General features: G+C 41.1%; 1 protein-coding gene across 5 annotated transcripts in view; it reads right to left on the reverse strand.

Moving 5' to 3' along the window:
• Positions 1 to 21,220, reverse strand: part of ABCB4 (ATP binding cassette subfamily B member 4) — a 75,217-nt gene that overhangs the window by 19,328 nt on the left and 34,669 nt on the right. For all 5 annotated transcript variants that reach the window (XM_056118641.1, XM_056118643.1, XM_056118642.1 and 2 more), the window contains 7 exons: positions 18,295 to 18,471; positions 10,452 to 10,598; positions 8,554 to 8,658; positions 6,281 to 6,358; positions 4,092 to 4,175; positions 2,941 to 3,144; positions 398 to 498 (listed from right to left, as the gene is read on the reverse strand). In XM_056118641.1, the coding sequence (XP_055974616.1) occupies positions 398 to 498; positions 2,941 to 3,144; positions 4,092 to 4,175; positions 6,281 to 6,358; positions 8,554 to 8,658; positions 10,452 to 10,598; positions 18,295 to 18,471 (896 nt within the window). The remainder of the gene's footprint in view (positions 1 to 397; positions 499 to 2,940; positions 3,145 to 4,091; positions 4,176 to 6,280; positions 6,359 to 8,553; positions 8,659 to 10,451; positions 10,599 to 18,294; positions 18,472 to 21,220) is intronic.

Below are 21,220 nucleotides of genomic sequence, written 5' to 3' on the forward strand. Positions count from 1 at the left end.
ATGACTTTCATCCAGAAACTGAATGCAGCATCTTCACAAAACAACTCTTATCTTTGGTTATGCTGATAAAAGGTTTGCATGACTCCTAAAAGAAAGCTTATCCTGAACCATCACCCAGATAGTGGTTTTTTGCCTGCACAGGTAAATAAATATTTGAAAAATCCTCCATATCTTCATATCTTACAGTTCATGAAGACCCAATCTTACTGCCTTAAAAAAATGTGGTAATTCAGTCCTATGGCCTAATTGCATTAAAAAAGCTACTTATTTTCCATGAGATAATTATTGAAATGACATGTTTATGGTCATATTGTTTAGAGGAACAATTTTTAAAAAGTATCACAGAGACTATAATTCAACCTTAAAAAATTGGTTCTTCAAAAATGTAGCTTATTACCTGTAAGCACCATACAATTTTTCAACATACATTGATTCAAATTTTCTCTCCTGAGTCAAGGACACAACTGTCCTAATATTTTCTATTGCCTCTGTTGCAATCTGTAACATAGAACAAATCCTCATGAGAAATGGGGCTGTAGTGATGGAGAGATAGCACAGGGGTTAGAGTTCATACCTTTCATATACCTGAACCCTATATGATCCTCAGCACCAAGCAAAAAGAAGTACTTCCCTGGTGGTACATGAGCACTGCCCCAAGGTGACTCTGTTGGTGGCTGGCACTTCAGGGCCTGAGCATCACTGTATCTTCAGGACCATGATGACTAAGAATCACCGGGAGTGGTCCCTGGGTCCCCCTGAGTACCCATGGGATCTTTCTAAACAATCCTAAAAATTATGTTGACTAATTTTTATTTCTTTCAAATTAGGAAATTATTTTTCAAATAGTTTTGAGGCATATTTTATTCAGGATGAGCCATATGACAAAACTGTAAATTTGGAGAGCACCTAGGTTACCTAGTGTGACCCCATATGCCATAGAGAAATGAACCAGCTTTAGGCAAGAATGACCACACCAGAAGCCTTATCTAAGCCCCAGTCCAGACACCAGGAAGGTCACTTGTCTGACCTAAATCACATTTTTGTGGGCTTTGCTGTCTATTCACCTCCAACTTGAAAGAAGACAGCACAGCAAGTAAGGTGCTTGCTTTGCAAGAGGCTTACTGGGGTTTGATCCCCATCATCCTATATGGTCCCTGGAGCACTATTTAAGAGTGTTGCCTGAGAATAGAGTTACTTGGTTCCCCCCTAACCCCCACCACTGAAAAAAGGAAAATAAGAGCCAGAGGTCAGAGAAGTTGGGCATCTTCTCTAGTATCAGATGTTTTCTTTTAGGTAACAGGTCTAAGAAACACTTATTGTCATTGTACCTACTCTCAATTTTTCCTCATGAAATGTGAAAAGAAGCAGGTTTCTGAACTTTAAATAAAGTAAAAACTAATTTGAAAATCAAAACTAGTGATGACAATGAAAAAGATGCCCTAAAAGAGTATTCTTCCGTCCTTCTACACCTGTAAGCTGGCGTTCACAGACCAACTCTTGAAAACTACTGTCGTCAACTTCTCAAGCAGTTGACAGGAGGTTCCAGAACTGTGAACCTTCCACTTTTCTCATATGTGGGGACTGTGCACTGGTCTATAGAGCTCTGACTCCAGCAGAAACCCCGAGTGAGCAGGAGGACAGTGTTCTGATGGAAACCCCATAGCAGACACTAACTCTGCTCTGAACTGTAGTCAAAGTGGCTAAAGAGAAAAGAGGAAAGGATTTCATCGGTCAGCACTGGATTAACGGAAACATGTTGGTTGGAACTCTACCTAACTTTACCCTTTCCAACTGAAGCATGTTACTCAACGCTGAAATGTTTTATTCTCTATGAGGTGAAGACACAATCTGATTCACCTCACATAAGCACAGTGAAGGCCAACTGTTATAACATTAGTAAAGGTAAAGGCCCTCCCGTTGATCGTCGATTTGCTCGAGCGGGCCCAGTAACGTCTCCATTAGAGACTTTGTTGTTACTGTGTCTGGCATATCGAATACTCTTGGTAGCTTGCCGGGCTCTCCGAGAGATAACATTAGTGAAAAGGCTAAAGTGTGGTGCTAAAGAAATGATATCATAATTTATATTCACTTTCTGCTTCACCTCCTGATATTACAATACAGGACTATTACGTGATTTTTTAAAAGCCTGGCTGTGATCCACTTTAAATACATTTTTATAAGATGCTTATATTTAGACACTTCAGCTCATAAAGAAACCTTATCTTAACAACCCAGACCTGTATGACAGCCATCCCTATAACTTGATTTTCAAGTTCCTTATTTATGTAAGCAGTGCTATACTAGTACCTGACTCAGGACTATTGTGAGGTCATAAAAAACTGCTGCAGATAAATACTTTGCACAGTACATGGCAAATACTAAGCCCTAATAAAGGTTCATCCAATTGTCATTCTGATAGAACCACATATCAAAGCAGTACTGCCCTCTGGTGGCTTTCTCCCTTACAGAATTAACAGCTTAGAATTGTCTCAAGTATGAGCAAATGGCCTGCTTTGAGCTCTTCACTTCTGCTCTCTTTTTTTAACACAGTGACTCTGACATGTACCACTGATGAATCACATTTGAGACTGGCTTAGTGAACACAAATCTCAGTGCCAGTGTCACTATGTTATGGACTCCTTATCTGTAAACTGAGGTGACATTTATCCTAACAATACCTCCCAGATATGAAGGGTAAACTGAACTTTGGAAATTCAGAAATTCTTTATAAAAACTTCATGTTAAGAGTTTTATATAGATGTGACACTTAATAATCCCATTTTCAAGTTGCAGACATGAATAATATGGAAAACTAATTCATACCTAGCATTTTAGTTGTATTGAGCACATTTAGTTATTGAAATATGTACTTGCAATAGATATTCAAAAAGGCATATCTAAAGACAATATTTATAGTAGTGGAAGTCTTATTTGGCCTACCTTCCCAGCAGTTTCTAATTCTTTTTTATCTCTTTTAGCATTTCCAGCCAACATTTTCATTTCAACAATGCCTGATATAGCAATAATTGGAACAACCGATAAAAGCAGAAGGGTTAACTGCCAACCGTAGATAAATGATATGATGATGCCAGTTCCAAGGTTGGCTGTATTCTGTGCAATTAAAGCCAACCTGGTTCCAGTGGCCTGAAAAAGAAAAAGAAGAGAATAACTGTATCTTTAAGCTGCACCATCAGACTTCCTGGTCAGGATGATGAGAGCGTTTTGTGGCTGCCCTGACACTTGCTCCCTTTCATTACAATAAACCCAGGACATTTGCACTTAATTCGAAGCCTCTGCAGACTTTTGTTTATGCCTTCTAATTTTCCTTTCTCTCTTGTCCATATAAATTCAGCACGGCAGAACCAAGTAATTGGCAGCTCTGCTTTGGAGAGAGGCTGTGGAAAGTCGCACTTTTCAACGAAGGCACTTTTCAAAGAAGAAACCAACCCCCAGGTGCTCTTTGCTATTTTAAAGAACTTTTGATTCAGACATATGAGAGAAACTTAGACACTGCAAGAAACCATCCGTTACCAAGTGCCTGTGTCCTGAGACACCATCCACTATAAAGCACACAGAAGAAAGGGTTCCAGTGTGTGCCACTTAGGAAGAGGCCTGGTGTAGTGGTCACTGATGAGTGCTTCCTGCCTCCTCCATTGTGGGAATCAATAAACTTTTAAGTACTCAGCTCTTCCAAGAGCTGACGTTTCCTGGATACAGCTGTGAATTCAGGGTTGCTAATGTGACCCAAATTTAACTACACTAGGTTTAAGGAAAAGGGCAAGTGAGTACAAGCATGTTTGCTCTCCCACTGGCTGAGAAAGGAATTTGTAGCAGCTACAGTTAACCTGGAAATGTGCCTGTGGATGAAGCCAGTCTTGAAGAAGAAAGGTCATTCAGTAAGATGAAACCTGGATCCCTTGATGACAGTTTAGAACCAGTGGATCAATTAACTGTAAAGTTTAACCTTCCCCTCACTATTTACACAATTCTATTATTTCCTGATGATAGCAGTTTAAGGAATACAACCGTGTTACAATATGTGTTCCAGACCACAATTTTAAAAAGGTATAAGCAAAGAACAGTCTACATACGCCTTGAACTTGGGAGGCATCTGTTGCAAGTCTTGTAGAAAGTGCACCAGTACTGTTTTTATGATCATCAAACCAGCTCATGTCCTGTGGCACAAAATATACTGTAAAATTAGTTTAGAATAAAAAGAAAATCAGATGACTCCTCCCAATCCCTCAAGGCACAGGAGTGAACCACACCTAAAACTGAATATTGGAACTGAGAGAAGAGCCCCTGAACCTCCCCTAAACCTGGATCTGAACCCTGGTGCTCCACCAAAAAAAGGGAGAGGGTGGGCTGGCTGATGAGCTGCAGAGGTGGCTGTGTTCCATCGCCTAATCCCCTCAGCTTGCACCGCAGACACCTCCTCAGACCAACCAACCATACTGCCCATGAAGGGTACTGGCATTGTGTCCAACTCAACTCACTCTTGTAATTCCCAGATGGAGAAACATCAGTCCTGGGTTCTCACCATGCTTCTAGTTTGTTTCTTCATCAAGGACCAACAGGATGTATTTTGCATGTTTCTACTTATAAAGTGCTGGAGAGACAGCACAGCGGTAGGGCATTTGCCTTGCATGCAGCCAACATTGCCGACCTGAGTTCGATTCCTCTCGGAGAGCCCGGCAAGCTATCGAGAGTATCTTGCCCGCACGGCAAAGCCTGGCAAGAACTACCCGTGATGTATTCAATATGCCAAACACAGTAACAACAAATCTCACGATGGAGATGTTACTGAGCCCGCTTGAGCAAATTGATGAATAACAGGAGGACTGTGACCATGACTACTTATAAGATACTGCTCATCCATAGCATCTAGAGTATAGCATCTATACTTTCATGTAATGTAATTTTCCTCACATAACTATACTGTCAATGGTGCTGACACATGGTTTATTAACTTGCTCAAAATATAGTACTTTTGGGGGGAGTGCCATTTGTGACAGCAACATAAGCAGTTTCTGCCAGTAAGAGCAATGGTCTGACCCTCTCTATAAAAACAAAATTTATGTCTGTATATATATATATATATATATATATATATATATATATATATACAGCCTTTGACTTAATTGTGAATTTAATTAGCGGGCAGATGATGCATCTTAAAGACAGGTCTCAGCACAGTGTCTCCTACACAGTGGCTGAAAGTTGAGTGAAGGGCTAAAATGATAATACAGGTGGGGAAGGCATGTGCCTTACACACTACTAACAAGCATTCCATCCCTGATACCACATATGGTCCCACGAGCCTGCCAGGAGTGATTCCTAAGTGAAGAGCCATGAGGAAGGGCCCTAAGCACTGCTGGGTGTAGCCCCAAAATCAAATCAATAAATAAATAAAATAAAATTTGAGTGAACTACAATTTTTGTTTGTAATGGAAAATAAACCAAAAACTGAAGCACAAATAAAAAAGTCTACTTTTCACCATTTGGGAGAACCTAAGCCAGGACAATTTCCCATGGTGCACAAATACTACTACTACAAATACTACTACTAATACTACTACTACAAATACTACTACTACTACTACTATTAATACTACTACTACAAATACTACTACTAATACAAATACTACTACTACTACAAATAATACTACTTAAGGGGACCTGGTGTTTCAAATGACTCAGCCTGGGTCTGCATACAATCCAGGGAAGGCTACAGGATTTTCAAATTAAAATATCCAAATGGAAGAGAGATAACTGCAAAATAATCCCAAAATTAACACAAGCCCCAAAACAGTAACAAGTCTCACAATGGAGTACTGGTGCCCATTCGAGCAAATTGATGAACAACAGGAGGACAGTGCTATAGTGCTATCCCTTGTGATAGGTAAGGTAAGGTAAAGGCCCTCCCGTTGATCGTCGATTTGCTCGAGCGGGCCCAGTAACGTCTCCATTGGAGACTTTGTTGTTACTGTGTCTGGCATATCGAATACTCTCGGTAGCTTGCCGGGCTCTCCGAGAAGGGCGGAGGAATCGAACTCGGGTCGGCCATGTTGGCCGCTTGGAAGGCGAACGCCCTACCCGCTGTGCTATCGCTCCAGGGAAGTTGTTGGCTATTGAAAGATCAGGAAATCTGCAGGGTTCTGACCAGTTCTTGCAAGAATACCTTGAGGTGGAAAACATAAATCAAAGCGGCAGAGAAGTACAGAAAGAGGCTTAAAATGGAAGAAATCTGAAGAAAGGTTTCTCCAGGGCACATGCCTACCTGTCTTAACATTGCTTTAAAGGCCATTGAGCGAAGCCTGGTGGTGAGGATCTCTCCAGCTTTCCCAAACGTGAAGCCCTGATCGAGAGGAAAAGCTGTTATCACTCTGAACCTTTGCCAGTATTTTGACACAGGTGGACATATTCATACTGATTATTTTTTCTTCCAAATAAATTCAACAATGCAATTAATTCAAGTCTAGACCCAAATGCTAATCTAAAGTGCTCAGTTTAAAATTCATGTTACTACTAAATCACTACCATGCGGTAAAATTCATAAGACAAAACATATTCATCATGTCCAGTTCTGGCTTCTGAGTTCTTTTACTTTAAAAAAAAATAAAGTAAAATGCATTTACTTTTCAAAATTTTCACGAACACCATTTCAGTGAAAGAGTTTAACTAGAACGTTTCATTCCCGATACTTTAAGCTAAATGTTTAGAAATAAAAGCTACAAAACTCCATGCTGAAATACATTCTGGCTCCTGTTGTGTAGTGATTGTCAAAGTTTTTTCTGTCTCCCCCTGCACCTTGTTTCCATCCTGTGCTACATCCCCTGCCCCCAGTTCTACAGGTTGCCCCTTAGTCTTATCCCCAACCCCCCTAGTTTCTTGATTTTCACATGGCCCCAGATGAGAAATGCTGGCATAGCGTGAAGGAGGATGTCTGCAGCATCTAGGTCTTTTAAATGGTTCAATTCTTAAATTATCCGTTGAATAGTTTAAACTGTTCTTTTAAGTAGTTCAATTCTTCCTCCCCCAAGCCTCCATATGAGCTGGCTATAGTGGGGTGATGGTGAGCCTTGATGTCCACAGCTGGCAATGTTCAAGGCCCAGTGCCTCCACCTGGTGATGCTCAGGTGACACATGGTACAAGGGATGTGATGGACTATTTGAGCCCATCCTCAGATTTTCCAGGTCTCCTTCCCAGACAACTTTTTTTGTGGGGGAGGGGAGGGTGTTATACCCAGCAATGCTCAGGGGTTACTCCTGGCTTTGCACTCAGGAATTACAAATAAAAAGTAAATGCACTCAGAAAGGCGGTGCTTGGGGGACCATATGGGATGTCAGGGGTTCGGACCCGGGTCGGCCGCATGCAAGGCAAACGCCCTACCTGCTGTACTATCGTTCCAGCCCCTCCCAGACAACTTTTATCCTTTTCATCATATCACATCCAAACTGAAGGGAAGCTAGAGTGGATGGGATGCAGTGTTGATACGAAGAGTACAGTGTAATGAGGAACCCCTAGGAATTATAGACCAACCCTGAAGAATGGCTGAGCATTCCTAGGGGGAGTCTGCCCCAGGTGTTCAGGAAAAAAACTGCATTGTTTTTTACAGCCTTGCTGTAAGATTGTTGCCAGCTTATATGAGTACCACAGCATTATCTGTCAGTCCACAATTCATGCAGCCTTCTGAACACATTACTATAACTCCACACCCTAGCATGTGACAGCTTGGGACGTGGTAGAATCATTCAGTTGCTTTGAGCAAGACAATGATTTATAGATAAAAAGTTTGGCTTTTTTTAACCATTAGTCCAACATTGTGAAACATGATTTGGAAAATGTGCATGAATTAATGACTTAATAGATTATATCTTGAAAACCTGTGTGATCTTTTTGAGTTAAAGGACAATTTTTATTTTTGGGGGGTAAAATTTGGACTAGAGAGATATTACAGGGGTTAAGGAGCTTGCCTGGCACACAGCCAACCCTGATTATATCCCCAGTGCTGCATGCGGTTCCTTGAGTACTTTTAGGGAACCCTTCAGTACAAAGTCAGCAAATAAGCCCTAGATGACAACATACAAGCCAAAAGTTTAGGTAGAAAAGTCAGGTTAGAACAAGAACTACTTGGCCATCTCTATTATCCTAGGTGTAATACAATTATATTCTTTAAAATAGTTCATCAATTAAAAAGGAAAAGATCAGAGAAGTCACCTGATTCTCTATAATGAGTAGTCACAAAAAACAAAAATGCATTTGCACTGATTTATTTTCAAGTTTACAACTAGAAGTATAATCCAACTGATTCGATGTTCTACAAACTTAAATATCCTTTTCCCCGCCTTGCTATTAAATGTTTTCTGAGGTCAGTCTTTAATTGAGCACACAGAACAGTTATAATTCCTCCTGCTAAAAACTTATGACAACTGTGTTTGCATCTCATTTCAGCCTACAGTTTGAGATTGGATGGAGAGTTCCATTCAGTTTTGATCAAGTTCTGTCAATGAATACAGAATCACTAAGAAAGGCACACTGTAAGTACATACCTGAAGGAAGAAAGTAAAAAAAGAAATAATCCCCAGGCCTAAAAAAAGCAAGGAAAACATGTTGCACTTCTGTTGCTTCACTTCATCATCCCCTGGTCCAAAAATCTACAAAAGAACAATAAAATTATTCCATTGGATTACATAGTCATTGTTCAGTCTTCCTATAAAAAATTATTTAAACATGCTATTTAAAAATGAGTCTTTTAATTGACACCATCCAAACCAAAAGTTTGTCATTGAGGAAAAAAATATATACATCATGTAAACTGTACAATTTTTGTCATCCTAAATGTAAAGTTCAAAGGTGTTAAGGACATTATGCTGTTTTGCAACCTTCACGACTACCCATTTTCAGAAGTTTCTCATCATCCCAAACTGACATTCTGGGTCCTCTAAACCAGCATTCTTCAACCTTTTACATCTGGAGACTGGTACCTGTCCTGCATACAAGTCCACAGATCAGCATTTAGAACCAAGGTGTAGACCAGTCGTTTTTAACCATTCTACACCTACGGACTAACTAGCATGGTCCCTGGATTAGGGTTGAAGATCACTGATTTAAACAGCAACTAGCTATGCCACAACCACACCCTAAGAACCACTGCTCTGTCTATGCCCCTCTGAATATGAAGATCATGTGGTTATTAAAATCGTTTGCAACCCTGCATATGTGATCAAACATTTTAATGTTTGCTCCTTTTCCTCTGTATATGCTGTTCTCAGTGCAGTATCCCACCATTCGACGACAGTCCTACACCCATCACTCTGCACGGCTTCTGCCAAGAAATATCTCCAATCTGTCTATACACGTTATCATTTTCATTGATATCATACCATCCTGCTTTAATCACTTGAAATATTATTTCATTTGTATGTTGTAGGTCTGTTTCAGTAGAATGGAGACATTGGTGAAGGGAAGGTCACACTGGTGGTGGGATTGGTGTTGGAACATTTAATTCCTGGAACAACTGTATTATGAACAACTTGGTAAATTGAAATTTTAACTTTAAAAATGTGTATGAGACACATACAGAAATCTCGGACCCGAGCAACTTGCGACAGAGATGGCCTGGGACTTTGCAATAGGCCTCTCTGCTGGGCTGCTCCACATGGGGGCAGGCGCTGTCCCACCGCCTGCCCTCTAAGAGCTCCAGAGGTTGCCATTTTCTAGAAGCCAGCAAGAAGCACCAGCTCCCACGTGGCCACGATCCAGAGACACACACGGGAATCTCAGACCTGAGCAACCTGCGGCAGTGATTTCTTCAGAACCTAATTATTAAAATCTTAGAATTCCTAGAGCTTTATATTATATATATAACAAGCAATACAAAACACATTGTCTAGCAATTGTACTTTCAGCAGGTATGAGGGGAGGTAGGACTGGCCTCGAAATATCGAAGGTAACTAAAGTAGAGAAAAAATACTTTGCAAATTGTCTGCCACACAGGCAGGAGGAGGAATGGGGTGGGGGGGGGGGGTGGAAATACTGGGGATTTTGGTGGTGGGAAATGTGTACTGGTGAAGTGATGGGTGTTTGATGACTGTATGATCAAAGTTCAAACATGAAATTTATGTTACTGTATCTCACGGGGAATTAATAAAAAATAAAAAACGGGGGGGGCGGGGGAAATGTGTGAGAGTCATTGCATGACGCTAGTCTCACCAAATGGAGAGTGCTCATTAGAAAGCCTTTCACTTTATCATTTTCATTGATATCATACCTCAGAATGGTTCAAAAGATCACTTTAGGTTTCAGCTGGCAGCTCTCCTTAAATGCAAATAATAAGCCTTTGACTTATCATTACCTGAGGTATATGCTGACTCCAGAACAGAGCTAATGATGAGGGTAGGTGAGCACTTATTTAATTCAAGTTGCTAAATGGACTTTTCAAGCTTACCGCTATCATCTCTGAGAATAAGACTGAAAATGCAGGCTGAAGTGCCCCATTGGCAATGGCACATACTGTTCCCACCACAAAGTAGGGCCACTCGGTTTTATTCAATTTCAGGACCTTCAGAAAGGACACTGGTGGCACATTTTCATCCTAGAATATATGAATATCAGAAAATAACATGAATATCAAGAATAGTTGGTGATAATAGTGACTTGAAAAAAGCATGGCAGAAAGAACTTGAAAAGTGTGTGCAGAAAGCTACCCACTATTGCAAATACTGTAAGATAATTGTCTTACATTGTAAAATGTTGGTGCTACATTATCACTGACACTGTCATTGTCCTCCCATTGTTCATCGATTTGCTTGAGTGGGCCCAGTAACATTGTGAGATTTAGTATTTGGCATATCGAATACGTCACGGGTAGCTTGCCAGGCTTTGCCGTGTGGGCGAGATACTCTCGGTAGCTTGCCGGGCTCTCTAAGAGGGGCAGAGGAATTGAACTCTGACTGGGGTGCTACATTATAACATAAACATAATTATAATATAAATGCATTGATTATATTATATATTTATGATATACATGCATTATTAAAATATGTGCAGCACTGTTTACAGACCCTGCTCAAAAGCTGATTATCAATGGTTCTTCAGCTGACATCTCCATGCCCTGAAAAGCCTGTCTCTAATCTCACCTCTGCAGAGTGAACAATAGCAGGATCTGATCACAAAATGCATTAGAATTTAAGTCCCAGTTGTGGAATCACAGCTCTGTACTAATGTGACATGGGTAGCAAGACCACAAAAGCTGAACTTCAGTCTTCTGATACATGACCACATGGTACTGACTCTCGGGGATGGATCCAGGTTAAAAAAAGATAATATCTAAGAATAGCTGACAAATGTCCTTACCAACGTAAGATACTTTTATTAACCAGACAACCTGGGCCCGGTCTCCTTACCAGAATCCTGTCCAGTGCTACCTTTTCTCTCACTTGGTCCCCATTTAGGAAACCAAATTAATCCAGCCCCATCTTATCCCTTCTCACTATGTGTGTAGTGCTGAAAATATAACCCAGGGCCTCACACATGCAACACAGGAGCAAGAGAGCACTGAGCTACATCCCTGGCTCCCTGGCCATCACTCCCCATTCTCCTATTCTCCTATTCTCCAATTCCTCTCTCTCTCTCTCTCTCTCTCTCTCTCTCTCTCTCTCTCTCTCTCTCTCTCTCTCTGCGCAGGAATGTTTGGGCCATACCTGGTAGTGATGCTCAGGGCTTAATCCTGGCTCTTATCTTAGGATTTTTTCCTGAAAAGATAGGGGGACCAATTGTGGTGCTGGAGACTGAACTCAAGTCGGCCGCACGCAAGGAAAGCACTCTACCTACTGTACTATCTCCCTGGCTCCATCACCCTTCTTTTAAAACCACTATTCCCATACTTTAGAATTTAGCTTGTATCGTTATTGTTTTTCTATTTGTACACTGAAATAAATTTTATATCTGAATTTTATTTTTTTTTATTTTTATTAGTGAAACACCATGAGGTACAGTTGTAGACTGACAAATTTTTATGCTTGGGTTTCAATTATACAATGTTCGAGCACCCATCCCTCCACCAGTGCCCATTCTCTACCACCACTGATCCCAGTATCCCCCTCATCCCCCATCTTCCCCAACCCACCCTACTTCTGTGGCAGGGCATTCCCTTTTGTTCTCTCTCTCCTTTTGGGTGCTGTGGTTTGCAAAAGAGGCACTGAGTGGAAATCATGTTCTGTCTAATAGTCTACTTTCAGCATGCATCTCCCAGCCTGGGAGGATCCTCCCAATATGCTTTATTTAGTGTTCCCTTCTTGATCTGAGCTGCCTTTTCCCCTAGCGTGTGTGGCTGGCCTCCAAGCCATGGAGTGAACCTCCTGGTACTTATCTCGACTATTCTTGGGTGTTAGTCTCCTATTTTGTTACTTTATGTTCCCTAGATGAATGCAATCTTTCTATGTCTGTACCTCTCTTTCTGACTCATTTCACTTAGCATGATACTTTCCATGTAGTACTACTTGTATATAAATTTCATGACTTCATCTTTTCTAACAGCTACAATAAGCCCCCATGAATAGCTAAAGCAATTCTTGGGAAAAAGAAAATGGGAGGAATCAACCTCCCTAACTTCAAACTCTACTACAAACCAGTAATAACTAAAATAGCATGCTACAGGAACAAAGGCAGAGCCGCAGACCAATGGAACAGGGTTGAATATACTGACATCTCCCCCAAAACATATGATCATCTAATCTTTGACAAGGGATCAAGAAATGTGAAGATGAGCAAGGAAAGCCTCTTTTAAAAATTGTGCTGGTGGGGGTATGGTGCCGCCAGCAGGTCAATCTGTACCTGTGAGGCGAGTGTATCAACAGGCTGATGGCAACATCAGACTTTCAGATACCCCAAAATTGCTGTTGTGCCTTTGGCCAGACCCCAAGAACTTGGGGCAAAGTTTACCAAGAAGGTAAATGGCCAAAAGTCAGGTATGTGGGACACACACACACAAACCAACTCTGGCTCAGCTATATAATTGGAGGCATGGCCTCTCTGGTTCCTGATTGAACTGCTTAACGGCCACGATCCCAGAGACTCAAAAACAAATCTCGGAATCCAAAGGCTTTTGGCAGAAATGCGTCCTGTTCCCGCAGTAGGTTACTGGTGCTGGGCCACTCCAGGTGGGAATAGGTTTTGTGCCTGGGCCTGTTTCCCCTGGCGGCCCAGTGACCGCCATCATCCAAAGGCCACTGGACAGTCAGTCAGGTTTGGGCCTGCAGTGACGAGACACGTGGGGTCTCACCAGATGGGGGTGGAAGTGGCCCTTCCCTTCCTATCCCAATGAGACCCCTGAGTCACCGCCTACAAAAGGCCTCTCTGGCTCCTGATCAAGCTGATTAACGACCATGATCCCAAAGACTCAGAAACAAATCTCAAAACCCAGCGGCTTTTGGCAGAAATACATCTGGACTGCATACAAGGTGGCTACCGCCTCAGAGCTTATAGGAAAGCCAGGCATGAGCCGGCGGTGACTGGGCAACTGCAGTCTCATGGGAAGGAGAGTAGTACCGGCTTGTCCTTCACGCCCTACCGAGGTCACAAGTTGACCCCCATGAGCGGCTCTCTGGCACAGCCATAGCTCCAGAGGCAAAAGGACTTAATCCAGAGCCCGGCAGCTTGCAGCAGAAAAGTAAATGGACCATGCATTAAATTAGTGCCATGCCTTCCCAGGAGGGAAAGGGTGTTGCTCCCTTCCACCTTTCCACTCCCCCCGCCCCGAGCAGTAGGGTGGCTGCCACCTCAGAGCTTACTGGAAAGCCAGGTATGAGCCCGTGGTGACAGGGCAACTGCAGTCTCATGGGAAGGGGGACGGTACTGGCTCATCCTTCATGCCCTACTGAGGTCACGAGTTGCCCCCCACAAGCGGCTCTCTGGCACGGCCATAGCTCCAGAGGCAAAAGGACTTAATCAAGAGCCCGGCAGCTTGCGGCATAAAAATGAATGAACCGTGCATTAAACTACAGTGCCATGCTTCCCCGGGAGGGAAAGGGGTTGCTCCCTTCTGCCTTTCCCACGACTCCACCCCCCACCAGCTGCAAGGTGGCTGCTGCCTCTGAGCTTATAGGAAAGCCAGGTATGAGCCGGCGGCGAAGGGGCAACTGCAGTCTCATGGGAAGGGGAGCGGTACCGGCTCGTCCTTCACACTCTACCGAGGTCACAAGTTGCCCCCCACAAGTGGCTTTCCGGCAAAGCCATAACACCAGGCACACAGAAACCAGTCTTGTAATTATCTGGCTCTTTGCAGAAATCCAAAATCATTATATTATTCTCATAACCAGCTATAGAAAACAAAGTATTTCACAATGCCTTTTCAGCAATTCTGATTGGTGGGAGGGGAAATTCTAAACAATAATGGTGCATCTTGTGTCAAGATAATGAATGTAATCAATGTAGAGAAAAGTTAAGTAGAAATCATCTGCCTCGCAGGCATTGGGAGGGGTGGGAGGGGGATTATATTGGGGTTCTTGGTGGTGAAAAATGAGTACTGGTGAAGGGAAAGGTGTTTGATCATTATATGACCAAGACTTAGACCTGAAAGCTCTGTAACTTTTCCCACAGTGTTTCAATAAATAAATATAAGAAGAAAAATAAATAAAATTATGGGAAAAAAGTAAGGTGGAGTTTATGCCCAATACAATCAGCTAATCAGTGGCTGAATAAATATCAGTACTCCTACATAAAAAAAAAATTGTGCTCGCAAAACTGGACAGCTACATGCAAAAAAATGGGCTCAGATCTCTGCCTAATACCATCTACAAAAGTAAGATCAAAATGGATTAAAGACCTCAACACCAGAATCCATAAAGTACATTGAAGACAAAGTGGGCAAAACTTCTTAGTTTAAGATAGTTCAATTTGTCTATCTCTGTTTTCACTTGCTTGGCCACTGGTGTGACATATTTGAAGATACCATTAGCCTCAGTGTCATGGCATGACACTAATGTCAAAGATGTCATACCACTGGCCAAGCAAGTGAAAACAGAGATAGACAAATTGAACTATCTTAAACTAAGAAGCTTCTGCACCTCAAAAGAAACAGTGACCAAAATACAGACAGTCTACAGAATGGGAAAGGATATTCGCCCAATACACATCCAACAAGGGGTTAATATCAAGGATATACAAAGTTCTGGTTGAACTCCACATGAAGAAAACATCCAACCCTATGAAAAAATGGGGCGACGAAATGAACAGAAACTTTCTCAAAGAAGAAATCCAAATGGTAAAAAGGCACATGAGAAAATGCTTTACATCATTAATCATCAGGGAGACGCAGATCAAAACAACAATGAGATATCATCTCACACCACAGAGACTGGCCCACATCCAAAAGAACAAAAGCAACCCGTGTTGGTATGGATGTGGCAAGAAAGGGACCCTCCTCCACTGCTGGTGGGAATACCGACTGGTTCAGCCCTTTTGGAAAACAGTATGGTCAATTCTCAAAAAATTAGAAATTGAGCTCCCATTTGACCCAGCAATACCAGTCCTGGGAATATATCCCAGAGAGGCAAAAAAGTATAGTCGAAGTGACATCTGCACTTGTTTGTTCATTGCAGCACTCTTTACAATAGCCAGAATCTGGAAAAAACCTGAGTGCCTGAGAACAGATGACTGGTTAAAGAAACTTTGGTACATCTACACAATGAATTTTAGTTTTTAATGTGATGTTTTTTATAATTAATTTTTGAATATATTTGGGTAGCAACTGTTTTTATAGCTCTTGAAACTAGCCCAATTCCTATGACATACAGATTTTCAGAAAATGTTAAACTAAATATCTGGTCCAACATGAAGAAGAAACTCTGACTTGGAAAGTAGTTTAACATTAAACAAAATATGAAAGATGCCAATAGAATCCCACAGCCTTATAAAACAGGTCATGTTTGTGTCTCTGTGAAAAAGAAATCACAGAAGATTCTACTTAGTCATTTTTTTTCAAACTGCCTATTTCCCTAATACTTTCATTTTTCCCCCCTTTATCCCAAATAAGTCCTGCTCTCCAATCTGTATAAGCCTTTTCCTTGATCTACTCTTAAACACACATACCAACAAATCTTCCCAGGTTCCTCTGATTAGACTTAATTTCTTCTTCTCTTTGGGCTCATTGTCTATTCTTTTAAGATGGTCCTTATAACAACCTTTTTAACTGTGACATTTTCTGCTTCTTACTATTTTCTGTTAATTTCTCTAAAAGAAGTGCATACTCAAATACCAAACACTAATAATTCAGTTGGCTGGAGCGATAGCACAGCGGTAGGGCGTTCGCCTTACAAGCGGCCAACATGGCCGACCCGAGTTCGATTCCTCCGCCCCCTTGGAGAGCCCGGCAAAGCTACCGAGAGTACTCGATATGCCAGACACAGTAACAACAAAGTCTCCAATGGAGACGTTACTGGGCCCGCTCGAGCAAATCGACGATCGACGGGAGGGCCTTTACCTTTACCTTTACCTTTACCACCACTCTCAGAGTAAGTGAGGAATAGTAGATACGATGACAGCCGAAAGGAAGAAACAAATTATGCAATATACTCAACAAGAGTACAGTTATTCTTTACATTAATAAACCAAGTTTAATACCTCTAAGAAATTTCTTCTAATTTCTTCAGTAAATACAATGTGGACAAAGAAAAACAGATGTGATGAATTATCAGTAGTTTTAGTTTCCTCAGGCCAACATAGAGTAAAAATAAACAGCTTTTTATCAACAAACAACATTAAAATGTATTATAAAATCTCTGAAACAGGAAAATGTCTTTTCTGGGGACGGGGCTTAATTTAATACTATCCATATTCTCAGGTGAGAACTGTTAAAGAAAGTACAACTTTGCGATATCTGGGTCTTCACCACTTTTTTTTATTTTGGGGTCACACCCGTCAACACTCAGGGGTTACTCCTGGCTCTACACCCAGGAATTACCCCTGGCAGTGCTCAGGGGACCATATGGGATCCTGGGAATCGAACCCAGGTCGGCCGTGTGCAAGACAAACGCTCTACCCGCTGTGCTATCACTCTAGCCCCAACACCACTATTTCTTAATAGGAGTGATCCACCCTAATTCAGAGAGGCAGTCCATGCAGCAGAATTATTCATTTTCCATGCTCCCCTGTAATTTAGTATAGTCATGTGACTAAACTATGATCAATGCCAAATTATAAGATTCTGGACCATCTCTTTGTTTCTTCCACTGTTTGGAATATGGCTCTGAAGAACAGAACTTCACCAACCATTTTAACTCGAGGAGATTGGAAGTCACATGCCAGAAGAGAAAGAACAGAGATGAAAAGAGCCTGAATCCACGGTAACTGTGGAGGCACCTTTCAAAACCCTGAGCTTCTTACTTATATGATTTGTTTATGTCGGGGGGGGGGGGGGATTTGCTTAATTGAAAAAGAAAAAAAAACCTCTTAATTTGTTTAAACTAATATTATTTTGTTTTTCCTAGTATATTGTAGATATACTGGGCTGGAGCGATAGCACAGCGGTAGGGCGTTTGCCTTGCACACAGCCAACATGGCCAACCCTAGTTTGATTCCTCTGCCCCTCTCGGAGAGCCTGGCAAGCTACTGAGAGTATCTCGTCCGCACGGCAAAGCCTGGCAAGCTACCTGTGACGTATTCGATATGCCAAACACAGTAACAAGAAGTCTCATGATGGAGACGTTACTGGGCCCGCTCGAGCAAAACGATGAACAACGGGAGGACCGTGGAGTGATTGTAGATATACCATTATGTAGATATACCAAGTTTCTTTAACCAGTCATCTGTTCTTGGGCTGAAAGTAAACTATGGACCAAACATGATGGCTGCTTAGTAGCTGTATTGCAAAGCATAACACTGAGGAGGAGAGAGAATGTAAAAGGGTATGTACCTGCCGCAGAGGTTGAGGGGGAGGTATGGGGATGGCGGGAGGGATACTGGAAACATTGCTGATAGAGAATGTGCAAGGTGGAGGGATGGGTACTCAAACATTGCATGACCGAAACATAATCATGCAAGTTTGTAAGTCTGTAACTGTATCTCACGGTGATTCATTAAAATAAAAAAAAAATTAAGCCCAGGGCTGGAGAGACAGTATAGGGAATAAAGAGCTTGCCTTGCATATGACCAATGCTGATGGTACCATGTATGGTCCCCTGAGCACTACCAAGAGTGATCCTTGAGCAAAGAGCAGGAGTAAGCCTTGAAGACCACCAGGTGTGGCCCCCAAACAAAAACAAAGAAACAAAAATAAGTCAAGTGCTACTTACAAGTTCATTGGTTTCCATATCAAGATCACTCTGATGCTTTCGTGAATTTCTAAGGCTTTTATGAGTAGAAGTCCTAAAGAGTCTTGGTTTCCAGCCATTTGGGGCCAAACCTGTGGCAGCCTTTTCCTCACTTACTTCAACTTCAAAGTCTTCTGACTGGATTTGGCTTCCTGAAGTCTGACAGAGAACACTTACATTAAAAATGTGTGAGTGTGTGTGTGTGTGTGTGTGTGTGTGTGTGTATGCATACAAATGTATGTGACATTCAAGTTTAAAGCTTTAAAGCCATTTTGATTATTTCATGTGTATTTTGAGATTCCATTACAGTTCCTCCAAGGTTAGCTAAAAACTATAAAGAAGTGAATCAAAACTGAGAAGTAGAAGTAGTTTAAAGTGACATAAACATTAAATTTAATTTGAATATTAAACTTAGAAAATAAAAGCATTTTTAAATTTAAAAATTTAAAAATTAAATTTAAAAATTTTTTAATTATTATTATTTTATTATCATCCTGCAGGTATGCAGGATTTTCTCAATATGTGAGTATTCAGGGAAAAAAATCATGACCACAAAGGGGAGAAGAATAATAAAAACCTGACCAAAGACTCATTTGTATTTGGAATAGGGGAGTACTGAGCAACACCAGGGGCTGCTCAAGGGCTATTCCTGGCTCTCTGATCAGAGGTCACTCCTGGTAGTGCTGGGATCAAACCAGGGATACCACATGTAAGGCAAGCACATTAACCTCTGTACTACATTCCAGGCCTTTCAAGGTTACCCACAGGAAAGCTGGTCTCTTATCCATGGAAAATAATCATACCCCTTCCCTAAACTGACTGAGGGAAGTTCTTTCTTTTTCCATCTTCCTTCTACTTTGAGTCATGCTTACATGCATACTACACACCAGGCAATTCAGCTTGGAGGTTTATATTCATCACCAATTTGGGGGGCAGTTCTTTCTTAAAGAGGAGGGACAAGGTTTAAGGATCCCAGTGAAATAACAGTTAAGTCAACCTTTTTTGGGGGGGAGGTCTACCTTTTTTTGGATTCCCTGGTTGCATTGTTCATGCTCAAGTACCTATCTTAATGGTTTGTCTAGTACTTCAGTGCTGGTACAAATGGATTTTAAGGGCAAGAACAGGAAAGTTGTCTAAACATTTTATCTAACATTTCACTTAAAATCCATTTACTATAGCTTTTCCCTTATTGCCTATTTATCTCAACCAGTTGTGAACTGACACACTATTGTCTGTGTGGTGATGATAGTGCTGTGAACCACTCTGCAATGTTCTATTTGGTGGACTTCCTTAATTGTCACGTATCTGTCTAGGCATATGAGAAAGACCTTCTGCTGGCTAGGCAACGTGGAAACAACTGGCGAAGACAGTATAATGATCTTCTCCTGCTGGAGAACATTCTCTGGCAAACTGAAGTGAGAACTATAAAACTTTCCACTATTTCATTCGATATTTTCATTCTCAGAAATTTATGTATGTATATCATCTATTATGCATCTATTCTGTGCCAGATAATCTTTTAAATATAGCTTTATTGAGATCATTCACATACCTAAAATTCACCCTTTCAAAGACTACACCTAGTAGTTTTTAGTATGTCCAGGTATTTGTCTAACTTTATAGCAAGCTTAAAAATAAAGGCCCTCCCGTTGATCGTCGATTTGCTCGAGCGGGCCCAGTAACGTCTCCATTGGAGACTTTGTTGTTACTGTGTCTGGCATATCGAATACTCTCGGTAGCTTGCCGGGCTCTCCAAGAGGGGCGGAGGAATCGAACTCGGGTCGGCCATGTTGGCCGCTTGTAAGGCGAACGCCCTACCCGCTGTGCTATGGTAAATTTACTATTTCAATTGTGAAAAGGCTCAAAGAAGTAAAAATAAAAACTTTTTTACTTTTTTTTTTTAGCCACTTGTGTTCTCAAGTGACAATATTCAAAATAGAGAATTAATAGAAATAACTTAGGCATCTGACTTTAGAAAAATGTCTAAACAATTTATTTCACATTAGTATAATAGGGTAAGTGCTGGTTAAAATGATAGTTTTGATGTATGCGTAAAAAGTATAAGGTAAAGGTAAGGTAAAGGCCCTCCCGTTGATCGTCGATTTGCTCGAGCGGGCCCAGTAACGTCTCCATTGGAGACCTTGTTGTTACTGTGTCTGGCATATCGGATACTCTCGGTAGCTTGCCAGGCTCTCCGAGAGGGGCGGAGGAATCGAACTCGGGTCGGCCATGTTGGCCGCTTGTAAGGCGAACGCCTTACCGCTGTGCTATCACTACATTATTATGACTCCAGTTACCTCAATAAAAATAGTAATTTTTAAATAATAGTTTGGGGATGATAAATAAATATCAGAAATGTTAAAAAATATGTATACACATACTGCAGTTATAATTTCAGTTATATCTAAGTGAATATATATGCTATTATAAACATTGACATATGTCTGTAGAATAAAAATTTTAAGTATGAAGTATATAATGTTGATCAAACTAACACAGTAAAGATATATCACTTAAGACAAGCCAGGAAATCGTAATCTGTTGTTTGTATTGTAGATTACAGAAAGATAGCATCATATTTATATCATATAATAAAGTAATTATAACTTGCATTAGGAATTAATATTTTATAGAGGAAAATTAAAAACCAACTTTTTGAGCCAGTAAATTTGCTTCTGATTTCATTACAATCACTTGAGAAGCACTGTAAAATCACTTAGGACTTCCCCAACTACTTAAATCCGTAGCACAACCCCCTTGTTCCTACATACACTCTGGTCATCACTAATCTTCTGGTGGAAAGACTGTATTAGTTTGAACACATTTCCTATACAATTAAGTATTTCTGCCCGTTAAAATTTTTTAAAAATATATTTGGTCTTGACTTTTCTCCATCAAGTTTTCTTTT

This window comes from Sorex fumeus, unplaced genomic scaffold, assembly GCF_029834395.1.
Source record: "Sorex fumeus unplaced genomic scaffold, SorFum_2.1 ptg000037l, whole genome shotgun sequence".
NCBI classification, from domain to species: domain Eukaryota; kingdom Metazoa; phylum Chordata; class Mammalia; order Eulipotyphla; family Soricidae; genus Sorex; species Sorex fumeus.